Source organism: Lycorma delicatula, chromosome 3 (genome assembly GCF_047948215.1).
Source record: "Lycorma delicatula isolate Av1 chromosome 3, ASM4794821v1, whole genome shotgun sequence".
Lineage (NCBI taxonomy): Eukaryota > Metazoa > Arthropoda > Insecta > Hemiptera > Fulgoridae > Lycorma > Lycorma delicatula.
This window is the reverse complement of record NC_134457.1, coordinates 104,675,693-104,702,201: the sequence shown is the minus strand read 5'-3', so window position 1 is coordinate 104,702,201 and position 26,509 is coordinate 104,675,693. Positions and strand designations below refer to the sequence as shown.

Below are 26,509 nucleotides of genomic sequence, written 5' to 3'. Positions count from 1 at the left end.
ATGATGAAAGGAGTTCTCCTTCATCAATAAGATCGAGAATAGATTGTTTCGGTGATTCGAAAATTGCACCAACTTTTTCCACACAGTAGACATGGGAGTAGTACATGAGATAGTGTTCACGTATTTCATCCATGACTTCCTCTTAGCATCCAAGAATACTCGACGGCATACCGCTCTAGCCCTGTGGTATAAATTTAATGTTTAATTGTAGGCCTACAATTAAATCTGCGTAGTACCTGCCGTCGATTCCTAATAGCCTTTTGGCAATCATCATTCCATCATGGAACAGAAGGATGTCCAGGATTACCTGATGTTTGTGGAATATATTTGTTAGCATTCTCCTGTATCATGGACGTAAAAGAGGAAAGTTGGTCAAGGATGTCTGCACCATCATCATAATGTGATTGGAAGGCTTTATGGTATCCATTCCAATCTGCCTTTTCAACAATACATCTCCATGGTCTTCTTTTCACCTCGTGGTCAACACCAAAACCAATAATAATTTGTCTGTGATCACTGCCATGAAAGTCATCACAAACAGAGCAATTAACACGAGGGAGTAAACTCGGTGAGCATACGGAGAGGTTGATGTTAGATACAGTACCAGATGAGAAAGTGTGTGATCCATCAGTAGACAAAGGTCCAAGTCTTGTCTCACTCTGTTTACCACATTTCCTTGAGTGGAGCAGAACGTTGAGCCACAGGAAATATGGTGGGCATTGAAATTTCCTACTATTAACGATAGTAATGGTATTTGCATGAGGAGATTAGAGATTTCTAGAGCACTCAACATAGAGTTCGGTGAGAGATACAAATTGCAGATATGCAATTTGATGGGGATAGAGACCTTTACTGGAACAGCAGGAATGAGGGTGGCTAGTTGAATCCTTGTAGCTGACACCTCATTCTTCATGAATATAGCCACTCCACCACTCTCTCTACTGTCAACTACTATAGCACTTTTACTTTAACTCTTCAATTACGATGGGAATAAATATAGGTAAATAGGTGCAATAGAATATATCAAGAAATATGATGTAGAATTTTTTCATATATGTATATTGAAATTTACTTCTTTGTTGATTTGTTAATTAAATGCACAATCAAAATTGTTGAAAAATGTTGAATGAAAAAAATGGGAGAATTTATGTGTTAAAAAACTTGTTAATGAACACATTATAGCACAGTGCACTACAATTCTAAACTATTAATCAAAATTTTGAGAAATATACAAAATTTTATAAGAAATTATACAAATTCAAAATGATATTCTTTAATTAATAAATTATGTGCAATAAGTAAAAACTACTATTCTACTTGTAAATTCTCAATTACCCAACAAAACGCTGATTTTTGTGACCTTGTAAATCTCTCTAAAACCTTTGTTGTTTATTTTTTAATTCTTATTTATTGATCTGTGTAGCAGTTCTGCCATTATATTTCTTCTCTTTCTCTTGATGACTAACATTCTGGTCCATCTAGGATAGTAAGTTATCATTGTAATGGTGATAGAGGAGATTAAAAAATAGTAGTAATAATTCATGATGCTACTAGTTAATTCCAGAAATGGTAATAAGGTGTAATATCATTTTATATAATGATGAGAGGAAAAATATAAAATAAATGCTTAATGTCATAATTGTTCATGAGTGGATGGTTAAAGGAAGTCTTTTTTTCTAAAAAAAAATTCTGGAAAAAAGAAAAAAATATTTGAAATCAAAGATATTTATTATAAATAAAGTTATTTACATTCTGCTGAATGTTTCTTAAGTATACGTCTTGGACTTTCTATAAAATAAAAATGAAAACTGGCAACACGATATTTCAGACACCAATCCAACAAGCATACATCTGCACCATTTGGTAAAACGGCCTGCAAAAAAGTATGTCATAAAAATGTTTTTAAATAAAAAAATTAAATTAAATTAAACTCAACATCATAAGAAATCAGTCTGGTCAAATAATCTAATACCTAAGGCAATTCTTTCCAACCTAAATCCGACTGGAGTAATTGTATCCAGTTATTTGACTAAATAAAAAATATAATAAATGGCAAAATTGATAAGTGGTTTGGTTTTAAAGTGATATTTTTTATGCAGTCTCTACTGCAGCTAATCCATTTACATACATAGAAAATTGTGGATAATTTTCCTTATGAACTTTGAATATTTTGTTCAATGAACCTGAATATTTTTTCCTTTGTCACAAATCAAAACTATCATTCCATTTATTTTTCGTGTAATAGTTTCTTTCAGCTGCATAACCACTTGCCTTCCTAAACTTTAAATCCTAAAACTGAAAAACCATATCTTAAGTTAGTGCTTGTGATTGAACAAAATTATGCCTTCTAATAATACTGTGGAATGGGGGGGACTAACTATTATTTTAATGAAATCCTGAATATATTTTTGCCATGTATGCAGATTTAAATATTTTATTTGCATTAATTTTTATTTGTACGTTCTATTCTATGTGATGATGTTCATTAAAAGTACAAAATTTTTGAGATAACATAGAATAAGTGATTATTACATCTTGTATTTTTCATGAATTTTGCCATTACAGAATTGTTGTAAAATTATCAGACTGATAAATTACAGTTTACTATTGTACAAGTTATTAAATTAATTCAAGCGTAAATATATGTTATAATAAAACTTTTAATAAAAAAAAAAAAAATATTTGTATAAAGAATGTCAGTATGGTGTACTGTTATTCAATATACTGTACAAAATGAAATTTGATGACTGTGTTAGCAAATAGATTGGTAAACAAATTAAATTTAATGTTTCTCAAAATATACTGATGCTAAAAAAATTGAAATTCAAAATTACCTAGCAAGGCAAACATGAAATTTTTAAGTAACAATAAACAAACACAAAAAATAATTAAGAAATAATTGGAAAAAAGCTTATGCTTCCAAAACTGTAGATGAAAAAATCTTACTTAATATTCAAACCTAGGTGGCTTTTTTGATTGTTAAATAAAATAACCATCCTTTTGTTTTCTTTTTTGATGTCATTTCAAGATATTTTTCCTCCTTGATAGTGTAATTAACTGCTAGTAGCGTTTCCTTGGCCTGCTGGTATAAAATCCCTACAACCATTAATCTTTCTCCTTGACCCTGCTACTATAAGAAATGGTTGATTCTTCTGCAGGATATTCTTCTTCTTCTTCTTTTTCCTGTTTAGCCTCCAGGAATTACCATTCAGGTTTTACTTTAGAGGATGATATGTATGAGTGTAAATGAAGTGTAGTCTTGTACAGTCTCAGTCTGACCATTCCTGAAATGTGTGGTTAATTGAGACCCAACCACCAAACAACACTGGTATCAACAATCTAGTATTCAAATCCGTATAAAAGTAACTGCCTTTACTAGGACTTGAACGCTGGAACTCTCGACTTCCAAATCAGCTGATTTGGGAAGATGGTTTTCTGCAGGAAATTATCTACACTCATCCACTTCCATTTTCATTACGGCAAGGGGCTTGAAATTAGTTTAGTAAAAGAAATAGAAAACAATTATTCACCATAGTCTTATGTTCATTGAGTTTTATGAATATTTCATCTTTATGCAATTATCATTAATACAAAAAAAAAATCCTCCAGCCTCCTATTACATTAGTAATAATAACTATTAGGATTTTCCTGCACATTATTGAAGGTTTCTGTTGTAAGGATCTAAACTGTTGAGAAGGCTTACTGTAATAGTTAAATGATCTGGTTATGATTTACAATAATTATCATTGCATAAGTGAAAATGATTTACTTTTTCATTCTCTTTGTTAATTTTTGTCACATATTTACAAAAAAACGTTGACACCAATCATTCAACTTATTTGTTTTCTCAGAACTAATATAATTATAATATTGTAATGGGGCCAGTCTAATAAGTTTCTTCCAGAAGAAAGAATGTAGAAGGAGCAAACAAGGAATTCTTTCTAGAAAAGGACTTACAGGAAAATTTAGAAGGCATAACAATAAAAAATTATTACCCTTAAAAAATCAAGAAGACAGGTTGGTACTGGTTCTGCAGGCTTGGAGGTATAAATACTGCTGGGAACCAGCAGACAGAGTCAGCAGTTTTGTAAATTCAAGTTTGTTGCAGCGTGTGATAAAAGCTGTAACAGTAAGTGTTTAATAAAAATGACTGAAGAGAGCGCCACAAGTGTCCATTTTAGTCAGTGGTTAAAAACAATAAACTGTTCAGCGAGTTATTTATGAACAGGAGTAAAAGTGGCAGTATCCTATTCACTCATAAAGTGTAGGGTAGTTTTTTTGTAATTGGTAAACGTGAATAATATTTGCAGAAAGTGAATTGTAGCTTTTTCTACAATTTTACAATTTTGTTATGAATTCATTAAGTTATTGTCATCAAGTTGTTATTATGAATTCATTAATTAAACATTAGATTTTATTAGTCATTATAAAGTTTTCAGTATATCAGACTATATTTTGGTATTTATAATTTGTCACTAAATAAATTTTCTCTTATTGTTTGATTTACTATTTTGTATGTTATTTATATTTTTAATAATAATAATAATTATTATTTATTTTATTTTATATTTTTAGAATAATAAATTGCACTCAAGAAATTTTTACATGTGTTAGTCTCAATATCAATGTCAAACTGCAAACAATATAATTTTACTAAAAACAAATTATTATGGGATGGTTAAACAATTTTTAAATCTTTTTTATTAATTGTTATTGGTATTGATTACTTAAAGCTTTTGCAGAAAAAGCTTTAAAAGAATAATAAAAAAATAAATTTGTTTTAATTAATTTTTCTTGAAAATATTTTTAAAGATTAAACTACATCATCACTTAGCACTCAGATAACAATGACTTGGTATGTTAGTAAGTATGTACTGAAATGTAAGAGTTTAGGAAAATTTATAATAGTAATGGAACCATGTCAACAAAATTTTTATAATTTTTCATTAAAAAAATTAATATTAAAAATAATTAAATTAAATATATCTGACATATTCTTATTATATATGCATACATTATAGCTTACTTTAGTAATGCCAACAGGAGAATCCTCAAACCAATTTCTTTCTGCAATATTATATCTTCCAAAAGGTGCAAATGACAAGCCAATTAATTTTCCTTTATCATAAAAGGGTAAATACGGAACAAATGCAGCACAATTTTCATTTCTTGTAAGTGAATAATGAAGTCCTGAAATATAAATAATTATGACTTCTATTAAACTATATGAATTTTTCTTATCTTTTGTATGATTTTTTTCATTATTTTTATGGGTTCATAGTAGATAATTATGCTTAGTATGTAAATTTCCTAGCATTAAATTAATAACACTGGTTAACATGATTTTCATCTCACAAGTACTAATAGGTGTACTTAATGCAGTTTTTTATCCTGTTTTCAAATATGTATTGAAAATTTTTCCATCACCTACAGTTTTTTGTTATATTAATTTTTTTAAATAATTAAAAACTTTTTTTGTTCATTTGTCCATTGTCAAGTAAAAGCTCCTAGAGCATTGTAAATATGATGAAACCAAATGAGCTAACTCAAAGGGTAGTGTTGCTACTATTGTGCACGTTCAAATGTGTATAGACATGTACAAATGTGATCTAGTGTAGCATATATTCATCAGAACGATGCCAACTGTGAGATAGTAGTGAACCAGTAAATACATCATTGTGAATATTTTGTGTGTCTGAATTATTGTGTATTACACATTTACAACTTTATTTCTTTTAATTTTTTGTTAGTTACAAAATGCCTAGAGTTTGTTTAAATCATCCTAACAATTTTTGTTATGTATGTGGTGAAGTGATGCTTAATTCCCAAAGGCGAAACAAACCTTACTCCATTAGTAAAAAAGTGTTTTTTGGTGTAAAGTCAGGAACCAAACACGGGCCTGGGCCCTACATATCTGTTTTTTATCATGTTTTAAGCTTCTCATTGCATGGTAAAATGGCACAAGCCACATGCAATTTGCTATCATTATGTGGAGGGAACCCAAAAATCACTCTTCTGACTATTATTTATGCTTAAAAAACATTAAAGGGATTATGTTAAAATCAAAATATACAGTGGTGTACCTTACCTTGCAATCTGCAATGAGACCAGTTGCACAGTATGAATAATTGCAAATACCAAAGCCTCCAGAACATGTGACATTAGATGAAAACAGCTCAGAGTCTGATGGAAGTAAGGAAGAAAAAGAAACCGAATTCTGGTGATAAAACGTTTGAACAAAGCAGTACATCTGAGCCTCGTTTACTGACTAAAGAAAATCTTAATGATCTCATACGAGATTTAAAGTTATCCAAAAAAACAGTCTGAAATGTTTGATTCCCGGCTAAAAGGATGGAAGAATCTTCTTCGAAAGAATACTAAGATATGAAGTTTTCATAATCATCACTTTGAATTTAAAGACTATTTTTCTGAAGAAAATGGCTTAATGTTTTGCACTGACATTTCTTCTCTTATGGAGACACTGTAATGAACATAACCCAACAGAATGATACTTGTTCATTGATTCCTTTAAAGTTAGTTTAAAACTGAGCTTTTGAATAATGGCAATAAATTCCTATCAGTACCAGTGGTACACTGCTAGTATGAAAGAAAGATATGAAAATTTTAAATTTATACTAGAAAAGTTTCAATATGCTTTTCATAAGCATATAAAGCTTTTTCTTTGGGTATGAATAAAATACTTGTGGTGATTTGAAGGTAATTGCACTTATTCTTGATCTGCAGCTTGGTTACATAAAGTACTGTTGTTTTTTGTGTGAATGGGATAGTATGGTCAGAAAAAACCATTTCATTGGTTTCATTCAGAAAAGAATGGCCTAAACGCAAATCACTCATTCCTGAACAGAAAAATATTAAACATGATCCATTGTGTAATCCTAAAAATGTGTATACCTCCATTACATATCAAACTAGGATTGATGAAGAATTTTGTCAAGGCCATGGATAATACTCCTGGTTTCATGTACTTAAAACAGAAGTTTCCTAAAATTAGTGATGCAAAAATTAAAGAAGTAATATTTGTAAGTCCACAAATACGATCACTATGCAGGATGAAAAGTTTGAGGAACTATTGAATCCACTGGAGGAAGCAGCTTGGCAACCATTCAATAATGTTACTCAGAGTTTTTTGGGAAATTGAAACACGAAAAATTACCATATTGTCAACGATCTTATAAAAATTTTGGTTGTAATAAGTCCTTAAAAGTACACTTTCTACACTCACACCTAGATTTCTTCCCGGAAAACCCTGGCACAGTGAACGATGACCACAGGGAACACTTTCATCAGGACATTTCAGCTATGGAAAAGAGGTTTCAAGGGAAACGGAATCCTAATATGCTGGTCAATTATTGTTGGACCATCAAGAGGGATGCTCCACAGGCAAAATATAGCAGAAAATCATCATTTCTTACTTTCTAGATGAATCAAATGTTTGAATATTGTGTAGTTAAGAATGCAGAAAGTATTAAAATGTTTGAAATGATAAATGTTTGTCTCTCAGAAACCTTGCGTGATGGGGGAAAACAAATATCATATTTGAATTCAGAAGAAAATACACTATCAGAATTACATATTTTTCTTCCAGAGACAAAAAAAAATTCATTTTTGTTCCCCAGTGTAGTTTATCATTAAATTACATTAAAATTAGTGAAACAAACACTGGTTGAAATTAGTATACTTGAGATTTTTGGGGGAGATAGCATATTTTGAAACTTTTTCCCACAAATACTATTTCTACTAAAAGGTAATTAAAGGAAAAATTTACTTTCCAGACACTTATACTAAGATGTGATACTAATTACATTTGTATCCTACCTTGTCAATGGATTTTTAACAAACTTAATGAAATCAATGTCAAGAGTCAACATATAATGTATAAAATGCATGCAAATGCACACACAAACACAAATAGATTTTTAATTGGTACTTCTGCTAATCTTGAAATTTTACGGTCTCCTGGATTTGAAAAAAAACATGTACTTATTTCTTGATGTATCACTTTTGTTAAAATAGCAATAATTTCACTTTCATTACATACTATAACAGATGGGAAAGTAAAATGGTAATGCAGTATGAAGATTTAAAGAGTTAATAAACAAGAAAACATTTTTAAATTATTGTAGCAATAGACAATAGAAAAGTTGGGTTATCCATTATTTTTATATTTAGTTTAGACATAAATAATTTTGTATATGTATTAACAAAAATAAAACTGAATGTAAATTTAATAAACAATAATGTCTTTGTACATTAATGATAGACAAATAAAAGTAATGAAAAAGAATTTAGATCAAAATAATTTTGAACTGATTATACAAATTAATATTTACACATATTATGTAAAAAATAAGTAGATAAAATACTGGAGATCAACTTTTGGAATTAGAATGAATATTTCATTAAGATTCTCTTATACTTTAATAAAGATAGCTTTAAGAATATTTAAATAACTATGAAGTCTTGAATTAGAACTTTCATTAGTTTTATATGTTTTGTAAGCAACATTATTGAGACAAAACTATAATGATTATGTGTAACTTGTACCAAGTCGCACTACCTGAAAACTACACAACGTTGCTGAAGAATAATAAATACAAATTGACAGGCAAACTTATGAAAGTGAGAAATGTACAGTTTCTTGTTAACTTCTTTACTGAACCAAATACAATATATTCTCAAAATTAAAAAGTACATTATTTATGTATTTTTGAACATCATTATACAAAGCATACCAAAATGCAAGAAACTCTCAGCACCATGTGATATTTTCATTCACTAATTGCTAGAGATGGGTATTTCTGTTATTTCTGCAAATGAAAACATAACTGTTTTTGTTTGTTAAAAAAGAACAACTGTTTGCACTAACTGTTGGGAAATACTAAATTGAATTATTACTCTGTTAATGTTCACGACTCATTTTTTTTCATTACATTGCTAAATTGCTTGTTTTTGTGCTTAAAAAGAACAATCTGATTTTAATATTTTTCTTATTCGATTGAAGGCTGCAGGATGTTTCTGATGGCAGCAAATATCATAAATAATTTTATCACAATATTGACAGTTTTATGACATTATTCTGTACTTTAAAATTAAAGTATTTTCATGAATAAGATTTATTTGATTTTTTAAACTTCCAATGTTAGCAGATAGCTTACACCATATTTAATATTGATAAAACAAAAGTTTACTGGGCAGATGACTGTTTCTCAGCAAAAAAGTTTTCTCTTTATCTTCTAGTTAATTTAACGTTTGTTAGAATGAGCTAACTCATTGTGCTAATTCATTGTGTGTTATGTAGTATTACTATTGGCAGAAAAAACAGTTTGGAACGAAGGGAAACAACAGTTTGATTTTTTTCTGGGAACCAACAATTTGATCAATCTGTAATTTTTCAACACATCACTATTTATTACCATGATCATCTACATAGCAGACTTTAAAAAAAAGCAATTCAGAGTAACTTCTCTATATCTTCTAGATTTGGCAATGCAATCACATTAAAAGGCTCATAAATATACTATGAATAAATATAAATAAATGGATTAATATACTTCTACCATGAATGAAATTCCACCTTAATACTTCTACTTAGTCTAAAGTTTATTCCTTTGGCTACCTTGTGAAAATGAAATATTTATTTTACAGTACTAATGCTTTAAAAATATTTTTTATTGACATTAAAATATGCACTTGGTACATTTTTTAATTGCATTTATGTTTTGATATTTTACATTATTACAAACAGACATTAAGCCTAAATTACAAAAGACAACGTCTTAAGTAACAGACATTTTACAATGAAGCTAATCAAACACAACATGAGAATTAAGTTTTTGTTTGGAGATTTTGTCATTAAGACAGTTAGTGAAAATTATTTAGCAATATTTTTATTTAACACCATATTTAACAAAGTTTAATACTCGCACTTAGAAAGTTTAAATTTAATTATAAACTAAGGAAATCTATTTTTCTAGAACATCTTTTAAATCAGTTTATTATTTTTCAGGTTTATAAATTCTCAATTCTTAAAAATAATTTGGGTAATATAAGTTAATATTTATAAATATTTAAAAACTTTGAGATTTAATGAATTTTTATTCTTTATTTTAGTGAAAAAAATAATGCAACAGTAAAAAATAACAATACCCATCCAAGGAACAAATCCTTGTCTCACCCAACCCTGTTTTCTTATTTCACATTCATCTTTGGGTATTTCAATCCATTTACTGCCAAATTTAGCCCACAGTCCATCAGCTACCAAATTTGTATTGATTTTGCCTGAGCCTCCTGGTAACAAATTTTCTGTAAAGAAAAATATTAATAACTAGCTTAAATTTACTAAGATTTCTGAAATAAAAACAGAAACACTTTGGCAAAAAAAAATAATGTTCTTGAGTGGATCATCAAATTATTTACTTTGATTGGTTTGTACTAATATTAATTAATTCAGGGTAATTTAATATATAAATAAATCTTTTATTTAATCAGTACATAATAATAATACATTGCCTAGATCACATCAATAAGGCCAGTCCATACTCCACAGATAAAAAAGGAAACTGCCCTAGCATTTGGCTGGATAGATTAAGGAAAACCTTGTTATATTTTTGTATGTACATACAAATTATATTACTTTACTGAAATAAATCTGTTTAAAATTTATATTATTCCTCTGTACTGTTAAATTATATTAAATAAACAACCTAGTACAGAATACTGAGAAAAGACTATCTTACCTTAATTTTTCATCAAAGTACTTTGGTACAGGATCTCGCATCATCAGTCATGACTGAAATAATTCTGTTATTGCATAATAAAAATACTAAAATAATGAAAATTGCATACTAATTTTATCATTAAAAATATTATAAATTTTATTTTATAATATTTAACTTTATTAACAACATTTAATTTTATAATTAAAAACATTATAAAATTAATATGCAATTTTCATTATTTTAGTATTTTTATTTTTAGATTTTTATTATGCAATAATGGAATTATTTTGATCATGAAGGATCCGAGATATTAAAAGTATTTTCATGAAAAATTATGATAAAATATGTCTTATCTCAATATTATAGATGGCCCTAGGTGGTTTATTTTATAAAATTTAAATGTGTGCGTGTGTGTGTGTAATAGTTTTGTAAAACCAAATTTATATTCTTATAAATATCTGGTTTTTTTTATAAAACATCTAAATTAGGAAATTGCTTATGGTTTGAAATGGCAATTATCATAATCACAATTGTTATTTTTTCCCTTTATCTTATTGTGAATTGCAACTTTGTCTTGCTATACCAATACTACTCAATATTCAAGAAGGTGTAACTAATAGTTAATTGAATGTGTAAGAATGACATGCATTTTTTTATATCTGTGTAGAATATCAAGGTTGTTCTTATTGCTAATGATTCTACAATTTACATTAAGAATGACTACAAAGCTCTTGAGTGGATCATCACATCGTTTACTTTAACTAGCTAGGAGTAATATTAATAAATTAATTCAGGGTAATTTATTAACATATAAATAAATCTTTTGTTCTGATCAGTAAAATAAAATGTAGTTATAATATTGCATGCCAACATTATCAATAATATTGATATTTTACAAACACCTAAAGATAGACTATGTTTTTAACATGCTTAAATATATGAAATACACAAGCACACAACTATATACAATTTGAACAGACACAATTTATACCTCATACATTTTTCAGTCATATTTTAAAAATATATCTACCTAACTCATAAAACAAATTATGTCAGCCATAACAGCTAAATTATAAGCTGTAAGAGCTGTACAAGTTTAGGAAGTACAGCTAAGTTTGAAGCAAAGGACTAATAAATACTTAAAAAAATATAATTTATGGTTCTAGATATAAATGACATTACATTCATAACTAAAAGTAAAAAAATTCATAAATTGTAAAATAAAATATTAGAAGAGTAAACCACTGCTATTCAGAGGTGGTAAATCTATGTTGGAAGTTATAAGCTTTGCAGTATAGAATCGATTTATAAAAGATAAAATTCTTTAAAAACCTTTTACTACCTGTACCCACTATATCATTTAACAATATTTACAAATAAAAAAGAAATGAATAAAAATGAAATAACCACAAAAAAAAGGTTATAAATACCTGGATATGCGAACAAGAAATCTGCATACCATACATCTTTTCCGAGAAAATTCATAGAAGTATAAATTGGGATTTCATCATATTTGTATGGAAATTGTGACAGATTATCATCTTCAGCCACTTCATGCTTTAAGTGCTAAAACATAAATTGAATAACAAGAAAAAATAATCACTGAAGGTAACAAAATGCTTCTAAATAATTAACTTTTTATGACCATTAGACCTTAGTTTATATTATAGAATTCAACTTTTAACCATTTTGACATATTTTTTATACATCTGGATGGGTATTTTGATGTGTTTGCGGCATGATCAGGATATTGAGAGACTAACAAGCAAATTTTTACATAAATACAATTTATCAGCTTAAGAACATAGAAAATAAGACAATCGATAATAATAATAATGCCAATGATAATAATAATAAATGTGAATAAATTACATACAAAATAGTATTTCAAATGACAGGATTTAAGGTAGTTAAATCATAAAAATCAGAATTGAGTTTACCTGACTAAAGATGACCATTAGTATTAACACTTTTAAACAGCTAGTATTGCATTAACAACCAGATAAGATTAATCCAGTCTAAGGTTCATACAATTCCATTCACTACAAATACCTTTCCTGTCTACAATACCTCTACCCTAACTTCTTCCTTAAAGTGATCTTCCTTTATAGGAATGATAAAAATGATATAAAGGAATTTAATACTTCATCACTTCCACTTATTGTCTACCAATAATTCATGAAAAACTTGCTGAATTCACCCCTGTTCACACTGGAATGCTTGTGACATCAAGCTACACGTTGTTACTACACATTGACTGATAATACTGTCTTATAATCACATAAAACACAATCTGTAGCACTACGCTTAAACTCGCTTCACACTGACCATACCACATGATCCGAGCAGTGTTTATATACCCTACTGAAGTATGAGAATTCTCATCATTCCTTACATTTTTCTGAAAAATTCCTATTCTGGTTGTGCCTAATCCTTCTCATCAAATAACAGCTGTCAGAGGGGTGCCATTGACTGTATTACAAAGAACAATTGTTAAATAGATCTGTTAGCCTGAGAAAGGATCCCTTCTGGACTCCTTTCATTATTATTTCTCATATTTTCTTCTTAATTGGAAGGAATGCGTTACTCAAGATAATAATATCATACATATTGTAACACAAAAAGAAACCCAGCATTTTTTAGTTTTAGTTTAAGTTTAGTTTTGCTTTATTGTCTTGTTAAAATAGTAATTTTTTTATGTGTTAAATTTAACAGCATTGAAGATTACAAAAAAAGAAATGATCTTACAGAAATTAATAAAAAAAAATTAATTAGTTTTAGTTTCTGAACATCATTTTAAAAATAATAGTACATTAAAAACACACATCTTATGTCACCAACCTCAATGCTAGTTTCAAACAGTAAAGAAATGACTGTATTTAGATCTTTAAAAATCTCCAGATATATATTTCTAATATAGAATATTTCTTTGATATTTCTAATTTAATTTGATAAATCTTCTAATTTAAGAAAATCTTTGTGAAGGTGGATCAGCTTTCTGAGAACTACAGCTAGTGTACCTAACAATTGAGCTAAAGTATTTCTGGATAATGAGGATGACCAAAAAACAATGAAATGAATTTCATTGCCATTTTCTAATCCAGCATAGGTCTAATAAAAATTATTCTAAAGACCTTTAAAAGTTGTCAGTTTGTGAATTTAAATTTTATATATTAGTTAACTTTTTAACAATATATACAAATATATATATATATATATGCACACACACACACATATATATATATATATATATACATATACATAGTGATTCAGGAGAAAAAGGAAATAATTTGGGAACTGATTCTAGAGCTTGAAAGAAGGAAAAAGGTTCACACAAACATATGTCTGAAAGCTGCTTTGTTATCAAGTTATGGCTAGCGAAAAATTTTGCCAGGAGCTTAGTTCCCTCAGTGAAATAAAGTCATACTGAAATTTTTAAGATGTTATATAAGGATTAAAATTGAAGGTACCTTATGTACACCAACATGAAAAATTGGAAAAACCAGGTCCCAGAACTATATTTCCTATTGTTTTGACGATATCGAACATATATCAGAAAAATTCAGTGAGGATTTTTTTTTGGTTTTAAGTACAATGCCAGCCTACGTGGTGCGAGTGGTACTGTCTCAGGTTTTCTTCTGGAGGTTCAGGTTTTACTGTATTAAAAACAATTGTTTTTAATTTTTCAAATTTATAAAATTTTTTGTAGAACCACTCTTAAGGCTGTAATCTTTTTATTGCCTTTATTAGTATACATTTTAACAGAATTAAATTCTCTATGAAGTTTTATTTGTTTATTGACAATTTAACCAAATTAATTTTTGACAAACCTAAAGAGGTATGTTTCCTGGCTCCAATTTGTTGATCTTTACAATTTTTTCTCTAACTACTGACAACACCATTCTTCAACATTTTTCAAGAAATGAAAATCTGAAAATATTTTTCAAGGTCCAAGAATCATATAATCCATTAATTTTTTGTCCTGTAATTTGCCTCAAGAATTTTTAATTTTATTGTAGGATTATTTTCCTTCACAAATAAAACCCATGGCTAAATTTTTTACTGATGTATCCCGAAACAAATTGTTTTTGAACATATGTTGATTTTAATTTTTTGCTACAACTTTAAATAATAAAAAAAAAAAAGATCTAAAGTTTTATAAAATACTTACAGATATCCTAAGGCCAGCAACATTATTATTCTTATCAAACATAGGACAAACATGTGGATCATTATGAAAACAGAATATCTTTAAATCAAATTCTGGATGAGTTACTTCAGTATTAAAATATTGTGGATTACTTGTCAAGGCCTCAATTACATTAAATGGCATTTTGTAAAATCCATGGATGGTATCTGTAGGAAATCTACCTAAACAAAGAAGTTAGTTATAAAATTAATAATTAATTCCAACAAAAAAATAAATCAATGTGAATGAGTAATTAATAACCATAAAAATTAACTAATTTAGTGGACGATGTCATATTCTCCAGAATCAAAAAAATATTTACTTTTCACTAAATTACACGCCTGATGATAATGGTAGTTGTTAAAATTAAGGTGTGCTTTACTACCACTTAGCATCCATATGATATTTATTTAGGCATTGATTAATTAGTCAAGCAGATCTTGAACAACAAACAAATAGCAGTACTAAATAAAATTCTTTATAATATCTTGGGCTTGCAATTTTTTTTCACACAAGTTAATTCTTAAATGAAGACATTCTTAAGATGAGAATAAATGTATTATAAATCATCTCAATTTGTATTTATAACATAAATAATATCTTTGACTGAAATAAAAAAGAGTGGTGGAATTGATATTACATAAATAACTAAATCTATTACCGTAAGCACGCAACCAAGTATAAATATGATAGCATAAGGAATTAGTTCAATAGTCCAATTATATTTTATAATCATAAAGTGGCTTATAATATTCAAATAAAAATTCTTTTGAATTATGTTAAATGCATACCAACCTTATGTTATCAATTTTCTAACAGTTTCAACCTTTTCTTTCTACAAGCTGTTGATATGTTGTTCATTTTTAATTTTTGTGAATAAAAGATGGAATCTTATTGAAAAATCAAATCTTTGTTCGTAATAATTGCAAAAAATAGAGCACTACCAAAATTAATTTATAAAATAGTAACTGTTAAAGATTGTCTTTATTTTAATTACTAAATTTTTTTAATAATATACTTTTTTGAACATACAGTATTACATACTTTATACAACAACAAATAGTATTCCAAGGCATATAATGCTATGAGAGTTATTTTTTTTCAAGGTCCGATCGCTCACGTAATTAAAACAACAGTGAAAATAAAAAATTTTTTATTTGTAACAAGTACTTACATAGTTACGCTATTTCTCTACATAGTTGCCACTCTGATTTAGACATTTGTCTTAGTGTGATACCAACTTTCCAATACCCTTATCACAGAACGGAGCTGCCTCTGATTTTAGCCATGTTTCTACGCTGGTTTGCAGCTCGATGTCTGCGCCAAACTGTTGTCCTCCTAGCCAGCGTTTCATGTGAGCAAAGAGGTGAAAATCGGATGCAGCCAAGTCTGGGCTGTACGGTGGGTGATCAAACACTTCTCAATGAAAACGCTGCAGGAGCTTCTTTGTTACAGCTGCAGTGTGCAGCCGAGCATTGTCATGGTGAAAGACAATGCCTGATGACAACATTCCTCTCCGCTTATTCTGAATTGCCCTTAGTAGACGTTGAAGAATCACTGCAGTATGAGGCTACAGTGATGGTCGTGCCACGTTCCATGAATTCCACCAAGAGAACTCCATTTCGGTCCCAGAACACAATAGCCATACACTTTCTGTTGGAGAAGGTTCGCTTGAATTTCTTTGGTTTATTGGGAGAATGAGAATGCATCCACTGTTTGGATTGTTCTTTTGTTTCTTCAGTTTCGAAATGGACCCATGTCTCGTCCCCTGTGACAATTTTGTTCAAAAAGTCTCCTTCATTGTGGTAGCGCTGGAGAAACGTTAGGGAGGCGTCCATTCTCAATGTTTTGTGATGGTTGGACAGCATCTTAGAGAACCCATCTTGCACACAGTTTGCGGTACTGAAGTCTCTCACTCACAATGGTGTAGAGAGCTGACCTTGAAATTTCAGGAAACGAATCACTCAATACAGAAATTGTGAACCAACGATTTTCTTGAATTGCCTCATCCACTCGCTCAACGAGTGCATCCTGCTTTAAAGTTCCTGCATCATTGTCACACTTTGCTGTCACTCATTGAAGTTTCACCATACTCATTACTTATTCGTCGATGAATTTCAGCTGCATTACATCCCTCAGCCTGAAGAAATCGAATTACCGCACGCACTTCACACTTGGTGGGAGAAGCTATTGCTGTAGACATGTTTACGTGCTAGCTGCACATTCAGAACTAAACGAAGTGATGCGGCATGATTGAAGGCCATACTAGAAACACTGTGCAACACATATCCACAAAGGTTCATCTGATTTTTCCACCGGCTTTTATTTCACGACCAATCGGACCTTGAAAAAAAAAATAACCCTCGTATAATATTAATCTGGAATTCTGATAATACAAAAATTTGAATTTTCCAGTTAGTGTCTTAGAAATGTAAATTAAATTATTTATTATTGAAAATCAGGGTGTCTTATCAATTATCAGGTGAAAAAAAAAAAACACACACACACGTAATAGCACAATATACAAAGGTACAGCATTAAACTTTTACTGTTATATTTTTAAAATTAATTTACTATTTATCATTTTTTATATGAACAGGGTGTAACTATGTCTAAAATGTATCTTACAGTTAATAAGTGGGTCCATGCTTTATGCTATATTTTTGGCTACATTATTGATTAATACAAATAAATAATAATAACTCTTACCTAAGAAGCCAGTCCATTTAGTGCTTGGCCCACCTAGAAATCATTAAAATAAGACAATTATATCATTAATATTTTACTAAATCAATTTATTTGATTACTTTTAATTCTCAGTCAGCTAAAGATATGAAATGATAAGACATAAAAATGAAGATTAACAATAATCAAATTAGTTTTAAAGTATGAATGTAAAAAAAAAAAAACAATAAAAATTTACTATGCCATGTGAAAACACAGTGGAGAATTAAGCAACAAAATTCCTTCCTGCCTTTTTGAAATGTTACGACAAAAATCTAACATCTTAAATTTCTAACTTTTCATTCCTCAACTACAAACACTAGAAGAGACAAATTAGTTTTCCACATTAAAAATCACATGTTACAAATTAATCATCCAGATATTTGGAAAATAATGGAAAAGAATATAAATTTTACGTGTAAAAATTTAGATACAGGTAATGTGAATTTCTTCAATGAAGTAGGAAGCATATCCCCTTGCAACAGCAAGATTTCAATTCACCTTATTTAATAATTTTTTCTGTTACATCATGCAATGACTTAATAAAAAATTATATTTGAAGATGCAGGTAAACTGAGATAGGGAGTACTGAAATAAAATATTGCTTCATCTTGCATATTTATAAATGTTATACTGTGTATTATATTTAAAAAGTTATAAGTAATCAAATTTAATTAGTGTTTTGTCTTTTGAGGAGATAGTAAGTGAATTATAAATCATATTTTATTGATAACAAAAGAAATAAAATTTCAAGTGTGTTTTGCAGCGTTCCATCTAAATAAAAAATTTATAATTAAATTCATTAATTGAACACATGTTTATATTTTTTATTCATTAATTGGAGAGACAGTTGAATGGCATGATTTGGATAAAATTACAGAATGATGAAACCTTTAGCTCTTTTTGAATTACGAAGCCTGAGATAATGAATCTTATCTTAACCTAAGTTTGATTACATAATATGTATTCAAAAATCTTTAAATTGTCATATTATTATATCATTACTAATGAAAGTAATTTTCTGATTTCTTTTAAAAATCTTATTCATGTTTAGGCTTTATTTTTAACGAAATTAGTGCATCTTCAGTCTCGGTGGGAACTATTAAAAAAATAAATTCTAAAATTAAATCCCTACACAATAAATTTTAATATGTTCATAAGCTGTTTATTTATTATATCCATAATTTGCAGTAGTTGAAGGCAATCTTACAGAACAAACAAGTCACCTAAAAATAGTATAACTATTTTATACTTATAACAGCAAAATTAATGTGCCAGGCCTATTAGGGAAATGGAAGGTTAAAGCTGTTTCCTCTACTCTTGAAACATCAATTTGCCAAGCCCACAAAAGTGTATTCATTTTGCTTATACTAAATACAATTTTTAAAGAATTAGAAAAATCTAACTTTAAAAGATTTAAATTATCCAAATTTAAATCTTTCATTTTAATAAGTTTCATAAGGGTATTAATTGAGTAATTAAATTGAAATCATTGTTTTTAATAACAGTCAATGAGGCATGGTTATTTTTAAAAGGAAACATAGAACAGCTTAATAGAATACTGGTCTACAAGAACACTAAACAAATGCAATCTTACACCAATGCAAATCAAAATACTAAATTTTCATAGAAACCAATTTTTTTATTTAGCCTGGTGGACCATTTTGTTGAAAAAAATTTGGTGTACATTACTGAGCTAATGAAAATGAACTGATGTACATGAAAGCAATAGTCATTTAACACATAAAGATAAATATTTTAATTTACAGTATTTTCAGCAAAGAAAAAATATCTGATTAAAAGATTTTTCATTAAATCATACTAACATGAACTTTAACACATCCATAAAGTTGAAACGTAGCTTTATCCAGAAAAATTATTAGTTTTCGCTAATTTTGTCTAGAATTTTCAACACTGCATTTGAAACATTTTTCTGGATCAAATGGGTTTATTCTTGATGTAGCTGAACTTTATATATATATATATACATACACACACAACTGCAACCTTTTATGTAGAACTCTATAAATAATTTTTTTTTTAAATTTGTTACTCAAGTCTTCCATGAATGTTGAATTAGAACATTTAAAGGCAGATCATCTAATTCATGCAACACTTTCTTCTGATGCTGATGGCCTTCTAGACGATTACTGTATCAAAGCCTATTTCTTTGAACTAATTGAATCAGCATTGTACATTGTTTTTATATGGTGGATCCTTTTCATATGCATGTTTATCTAAAATTATTGACTTCAGTTCGGCATGTCACAAAATACATTATACTTTTTCTGGAAAAAAACATAGAGAACAAAAATACAACACTGTAACAATACAAAAGCTAATGCAAATTGCTAAACTGGGTGCTTGAAATTTTTAGGGTGGAGGCTTTCAGTGCTAGTAAAATAATTTTTCAAAGTATCCCTATATATAATGCATAATAAATAAATAAACTATCAAAAAAGTAATTTCCAAATTTATTTAGAATTTCTATAGTAAAACTTATTGTCATTTTGTATGTTTTTTATTGGAAGTTCTTTGAAAAACTTAATGCTGCTTTTTTTTGCAACAGCCACACAATAATCATAATAAACCCTTGTACTATATTTGATTAGAAACATGTAAATGCAGTAATGCATTACCATTGTTTTTGTAGTATATTTTTAATATTATATGCAATGTACAGAAGATTGTGTCCAGAGAAGCATATAGACAATCAGCAAAAGTGCACGTGCTTTACTAGCACTTTTAGCAATCCAGATGACCTGTAATACAACTGATTAGAAACTTTACTTTCTCAAGCTACTTTTTATTACATATAGTCTTCATTAATTTTTAATGAAGCTGTAAAAATTTAAACTCTTATGTTTTATTTAAATTTGAATCAGTTTGCATGAAAACAAACTTTCTTTTATGTATACTTTAATAACTTGCTAAATTAATGATAAAAAATTTAAATCAGAATTACTTTTAGAGTTCTTTAGACATGTACTTTAAAATTAGAGCAGTATAATGGAATCTAATGGTCCAAGAAATTATCATTTTATATAGAGATTCAGTACATAATTATAGCATTCAACATTAATTTGTAAGCAAGATATTTTTTTTAATGTCTAAAAACTACATATTTATTCATTAACAAATTTCCCCACAAAAATTAGCATTCTAATTTTTACTATTTACTGATTTTAATATAACATATACTTCTAATGTGATAATACTATTTAGTTTATTATTTTGTTATTATTATATACAGAGCAGTAAAAATTTCTATTTCTTAAAATTAAGTATACAGTCAATAAAAATTACTTATTCTTTAAGACTTTGGGGGTTGGCGTCCCTACGAGCCTAGCCTCTGCAGCTTTTCTTTCCACTACACACTTAGCTGCAGAATACCTTTCACTATACACGTATACTACACCAGGTTCACTACATGAATTACAACATATACATTTACTCGACTACACATCAACATCCGACACAGTTTTCTCTTTCACTTACACTTGGTGGTGTTGCGACATCTTATGAAATGCAACTGTAACCCAAGGTGGGAACTATCGTGCCGATGGGTGAATGGCTCTACATAGTGAGTCTCGAACGATGTCCTTTGGGCACCACAGCAAACCCAGTTGTATTTAGCTCTAGACCACTGCGCTCTGCTGGAGTGGTCTATTTTATCGCCGGTTCTCGTGAGACCAAAATTTCAGTTCCTACAACCAATTCTATGATGGTCGGTGGTCCATCTGAAAAAACCACTACTTTAAGTCTGGTGAAAAGGCATCGGTCAGCTTCGTCTGACGAGGATAGTTTTGCTACAGTCAATACAAGTGGTGTTAGGTGCAAGAATGTTCGCTTCGTTGTTGTTAAGAATAATCAGGAGGGTGGCTCCCTTCAAAATGTCTCACCTTTCTTGATTAATAAATGCATCACGGGATGTATTGGTTCTCCGAAGAACATTAAAAAATTGCGTGACGGGTTAATACTGGTAGAGACATATAACGACGAGCAGAGTCGATCTTTGTTACGTCTGACCAATATGGGCGGCGTAATCGTAAGTACCTCATGCCACAAGACCCTGAATACCAGCCGAGGAGTGATTTTTGTCGTGACCTTCCAGAAATGAATTTGAGGGAAATTGCTGATGAACTTAGTACTCAAGGTGTTGTAGAGGTGAAACGTATGATGAAACGGCAAAACGGGACAGAAGAACCGACGCCGTCCCTTATACTGACGTTCAGTCTTCCTGTTCCTCCAGAGAGGATTAGAGTGGGTTACCTCTCCGTTCGGGTGCGCCAGTTCATTCCCAACCCACGGCGGTGTTTCAGGTGCCAAAAGTACGGTCACACTACAACATCTTGCTCGAGGTCGGAGGTCTGTGCTCGATGTGCTACCGAAGGCCACAGTGACGCTAACTGCGAGGAAAGAGAAAAATGTGCGAACTGCAATGGTTCGCATACGGCTCGCTCCCGAGATTGCCCAACCTTTAAGGAAGAGAAGGCGATTCTCAAGATCTGTACCGAGCAGAAACTATCTTTCCTGGCTGCACGCAGGGAGTGTAGGAAGATAGTTAACTCACGGAACCTCGTTCAACCTGATGTGTCCTTCGCCACTGCTGCGTCAAAACAGACTGCTTCACCTGTTCATACTCCGCAGTGCGGATCCTGCACGGAACTTAAGAAACTCGTTCAGATGCTTTCTGATCAGCTTTCTTCGCTTACGGCCACTATTTCCGGGCTGACAAGTATGAGTGAAATTCCTGCGTTGCAACAACTGAACCCAGCAGTGTGGTCCGTACAAAAGTCCCTTCTCCCAAAGTGTCCTTTCAGACAGTGTCGTCTCAGAAAATGGGGTACCGCAAGGTAATGTATTTAGTGCCACCTTGTTTTCTGTGGCCATAAACAGCATTACCAATTGTGTACAGGCTCCTGTCTCTTGTCTTTTCGTTTATGATTTTGTTATTTACGTTGCGAGCCGCTCTACACCCACTGCGGAGCGGCTGATGCAGAACACTATATTTCGCCTTGAGGCATGGTCAGGGACTACTGGTTTCACATTTTCACCACACAAGAGCGAAATGTGTAGTCTTTTCTCGGCTACGGAACCCTTCTAATCCGCGGGTTTTTCTGAACAGGGAGCTTATTGCTGTCTCTACTTACAGGTTTCTGGGTTTGCTTTTTGATAGCAAAGACTCAGTGTTGCCGTGGGGCTCTTCTTGCAGGAACTCTCGTCGTGAGGAAGTGGTTCTCTGCCGGTTACGGTTGGGGCATATGAGGATCACACACGAATATCTAATGTCAGGAGGAGACCCACCCCTGTGCACACGATGCAACTGCCGCATGACTGTGCACCACATTCTCGTGGACTGCGTATGTTATGGGACGTTGCGTCGTCAGTTTAATATACCCAGCAGCATTCGTGATGTCTTGGGCAAGGATGGAAGGGTTTTGGAGTGAATGTTTCTCTTTTTGCATAGTACTGGGTTACTGCAAAGGATTTAATATACTTATATATGTTTTTCTGTAAGGAGAGTTTTTTAATAATTTTTAACCTTTATTTTCGATTTGATTTTTTAGTTTAATTTTACTATCCAGGGTGGGGATTTTTGCACAACCCATCAGAGTTAGGTAAGTTTTTATACTTTCTTTATTCTATTATTTTATCTTTAATATTTTATCAACTTTGTCTGTGATATTAGTTTTGGGTTTTATTTTGCCTTGGCTTGTTTTAGTAGATTTTTATTATATGATTAATATTACATTTACACCTTGTATAGCTTATTATTTTGGAGTTATATTACCCTTTTAATAATAACTACCGAGCGATGATAACGCCCAGGCGTTTTTTGCCCACAAACAACCAACAAAAAAAAAAATTAGTGGAAAGATTTAGAACAGCGTCAAATTCAGTCAAATGAATAAAACGAGTAACAAGTTTGACAACTAGATATTTTTACATCTATTTTGTCTAGGATGCAAACTATTCAATGAAATCCTTGTTCTTGATCTTGTGTATGTAGTTAAAGATCTCTCACCTGATAATTATTACTAAAATCTATTATATTATTTTTATTCTGTTAGACATGTGAGCAATACTGAATTAATAAATACACAGTCTCCCACTTTTTATCATATGCCAGTATGATGGAGAAGGTTAATTAATCACTGTCTTCAAATTTTTTTTCTAGAATTTTAACCTACGCAAGTAAATAAAAAAAACACATGTTTACCAAAGAGCAAGGGAATAAACTTGTTGGAAAATTTTTAATTCTTTGTCATAGATAAGTATATTAAAATTTAGAAAATTTATATTTCTTTAACTTTCATAAAATGAAGATAGATATATTATAAAAGAGATTATTCTAAGCAGTACACAAAAAAAAGTGTCAGAAGTTACTTACCGAATAATCCAAATGCATAGCTGGAATCAATTTCTGAAATTTAGAATATCACTTTAGAAACTTCTAAATACAAGACTATTGCACAGACTAATAAAAGAGAAACAAAATTTTAATAAAGCAAAAGAATACATAGTATTTAAAGTATATATGGTATAAAATAATGTATTAAAAGCAAATTAACTAAGAGTTTGAAACACAGTAAATTAATTTATGGCAGAAACACATTAATGTGCAGTCATTAACCCATCTGTGAGAAAGTTAGATATGATTAACTATAATTACTACCATCATTATCATAAAATTTTTAAATACTAGTAATTGGTATGTTTCAGCAATAACAAACACTCAGTTTTATAAAATAAAAGCCTAATTATGAAAAGTGTGCTCATTAAATAAAAAATTTTTATGAAATAAATAAAATGAAATACTGAATTAAGAAATGAAGGAAAAATGTCTCTACTAATTTTTCTACTTTTTAATGTCTGTCATAAAATCTGCTGTCTCGGAGAATCAGTTTACTTTCTTCATCAGAGATGTAAGATCAAATTAATATTAATGTTTCTGACTTCATGTAATCCTTGTTTCAGTTTATCATATTTATCTACATAGGTAGAGGTTGGTTAGGAATATTTAAAAAAAAAAAATTGTTTGTTTAAGAAACATAGTCCTAGGATAATTTCACAGGGACACAAAATTGCTGTTAAAGAAACGATTGCCTAATATGTAACAACAGTGTATCAGCATGATTCAATATATGGTGATACTAGGGCGCCAGATTCAACATTTATGTTACTTGTCTAAGAAAGAAGAAATAACGTAAGAAATATCGTTTAAAGAAGGGAGATGTGCAAAAAAGGTATTTATCAATCCACAGAGGGACTGCCTCTGATTGTGGTTGACTGTTGTAATTTATTTACTGTTCCAAAATTATATTTACAGCCAAATATTTTTCAGTTTAATGAAATACATATGTTCATGCATGTTGAAATTATTAACAGCATACATGAAAAAAATTAGAATATTAAACTAGTTTATATTAAAATATTATTTTTAAATTCTAATGTTAGATATTAAGATATAAGAAATGCAATTAATTAGCCAAGGAGTACTTACTGGATGAAGGAGATATTTATTTATTTAGCATATGGCACCAAAAGACACCAATTACAGTCAAAAATAGCAAACAAAGATTTAACAAATTAATATATGCTACTGATTCTGGAGTCGCCATCAGGAAATCTGAAGGAGAGATTATTAGGATAGAGAAACAGATAATTACAAGAAATATACAGTTAGGATATAGAGAAATAAGATGAAGCTCTAAAGAAATGACACGAAGAAGCATTAGTTTCAGATCTACAAGTGGAAAACCTTTGTTACAGAGAGAAGAAAGAGCTAACAGATCTGGATGGAGTAACTATTCAAGCAGAATATTAAAGATGTTAGGATTTATTGAGAAATTGTTTTTTTGAAACATTAAAAATGAGTCAGAAGAATAAATGAATGGCATGGATTAGTTACTAGGATATCATTTTTTAACAAAATAAATGTGTAAAACAAATGTAATTAAATGTGACCGAGAGAAGAATAAGGAAATTAAAAAAAATTAGAAAATAAAACACTTACAATGAAATGTATAAGGTTTGTTTTATTAATACTATAACTGAAGTATGTATGAAGTAATTGAAATATATTTTGCAACTTTCATTCATATTGAAATATGTTGTGCAAATCATACATCTAAAAATTGGAAAGACGTGCTTGATAATATTTATGTGGTGGAATTCCTTTATAGTGGAAAATATTGGCAATCAGAAAACTGAAGGAAAAGAATAGAAAATTGTATGGAATCTTGTAATGAAATTAAACAAGTACATGGGCATTGCATTAAGACATCTATGTTTAATTATTTGTTGATGGAAAAATGTGGACAAGGTAAAATATGTAGAGGAATGTATAAAACACATAATTGGGGTATGTATAATGGGTGTTTTGAATGTAAAAACATTAGTACAGAATAGAATGAAATAGGGAGAAGCGTCAATCAGGTCAAGTGAATGATAATTTAACAAAAATTATTAATGTAGAGTGTTTGTTGAAAGAAAGTTAATACTATCCAAATATGAAAATTTAAGACTTACCCCATGAAATTAGTAATATGAGTGCTATGTACTCAACAAAGCAGAAAATCATTTTATTTGGAAAATGAAAAATTCATCTAAAAAGAAAACAAATGCTCATTTGAAAAAAACAGCACTCACTTTTAAAAATTAGTAAGAAAATTTTTTGAGTTATTATAAATTCACATTAAAAAATGTACATAGTTACAGTTTATATACAAAAAAAAAATTGTAATTAAGTTTACCTAGCTTGTAATTAACAAATTCAGTTTTCATAGTTATTAGCAAAGGATCTCAAAAAAAGATCCTTTCATTCATACAAAGGTAAAAATTACTGCATAAT

The 26,509-nt window shown here is 29.7% G+C and overlaps 1 protein-coding gene across 3 annotated transcripts; it reads right to left on the bottom strand.

The window, feature by feature from the left end:
* Positions 1-1,709: 1,709 nt before the first annotated feature.
* Positions 1,710-26,267, bottom strand: LOC142321828 (uncharacterized). Of its 3 annotated transcripts, none has more exons than XM_075360271.1 (8): positions 26,188-26,267; positions 24,047-24,079; positions 17,638-17,670; positions 14,911-15,110; positions 12,170-12,305; positions 10,168-10,323; positions 5,027-5,190; positions 1,710-1,873 (listed from the first exon to the last, which is right to left on the bottom strand). In XM_075360271.1, exons 1-8 carry the CDS (start codon positions 26,237-26,239, stop codon positions 1,742-1,744), a joined length of 906 nt encoding a protein of 301 aa, XP_075216386.1. In that variant the 5' UTR covers positions 26,240-26,267; the 3' UTR covers positions 1,710-1,741. The 3 variants fall into 3 exon arrangements, with proteins under 3 accessions (XP_075216386.1, XP_075216387.1, XP_075216388.1); XM_075360273.1 differs by lacking the exon at positions 1,710-1,873 and adding an exon at positions 4,011-4,121; XM_075360272.1 differs by lacking the exon at positions 17,638-17,670 and having other exon boundaries at positions 26,188-26,260.
* Positions 26,268-26,509: the final 242 nt, after the last annotated feature.

Coding starts and splice junctions, on each gene's coding strand:
- LOC142321828 (XM_075360271.1), bottom strand. CDS start 26,239: ATGATTTTCTGCTTTGTTGAGTACATAGCACTCATATTACTAATTTCA. Junction 24,080..26,187: donor CATATTACTAATTTCATGGG/GTAAGTCTTAAA, acceptor TCTAAATTTCAG/AAATTGATTCCAGCTATGCA. Junction 15,111..17,637: donor TAAATGGACTGGCTTCTTAG/GTAAGAGTTATT, acceptor TTCTTTGTTTAG/GTAGATTTCCTACAGATACC.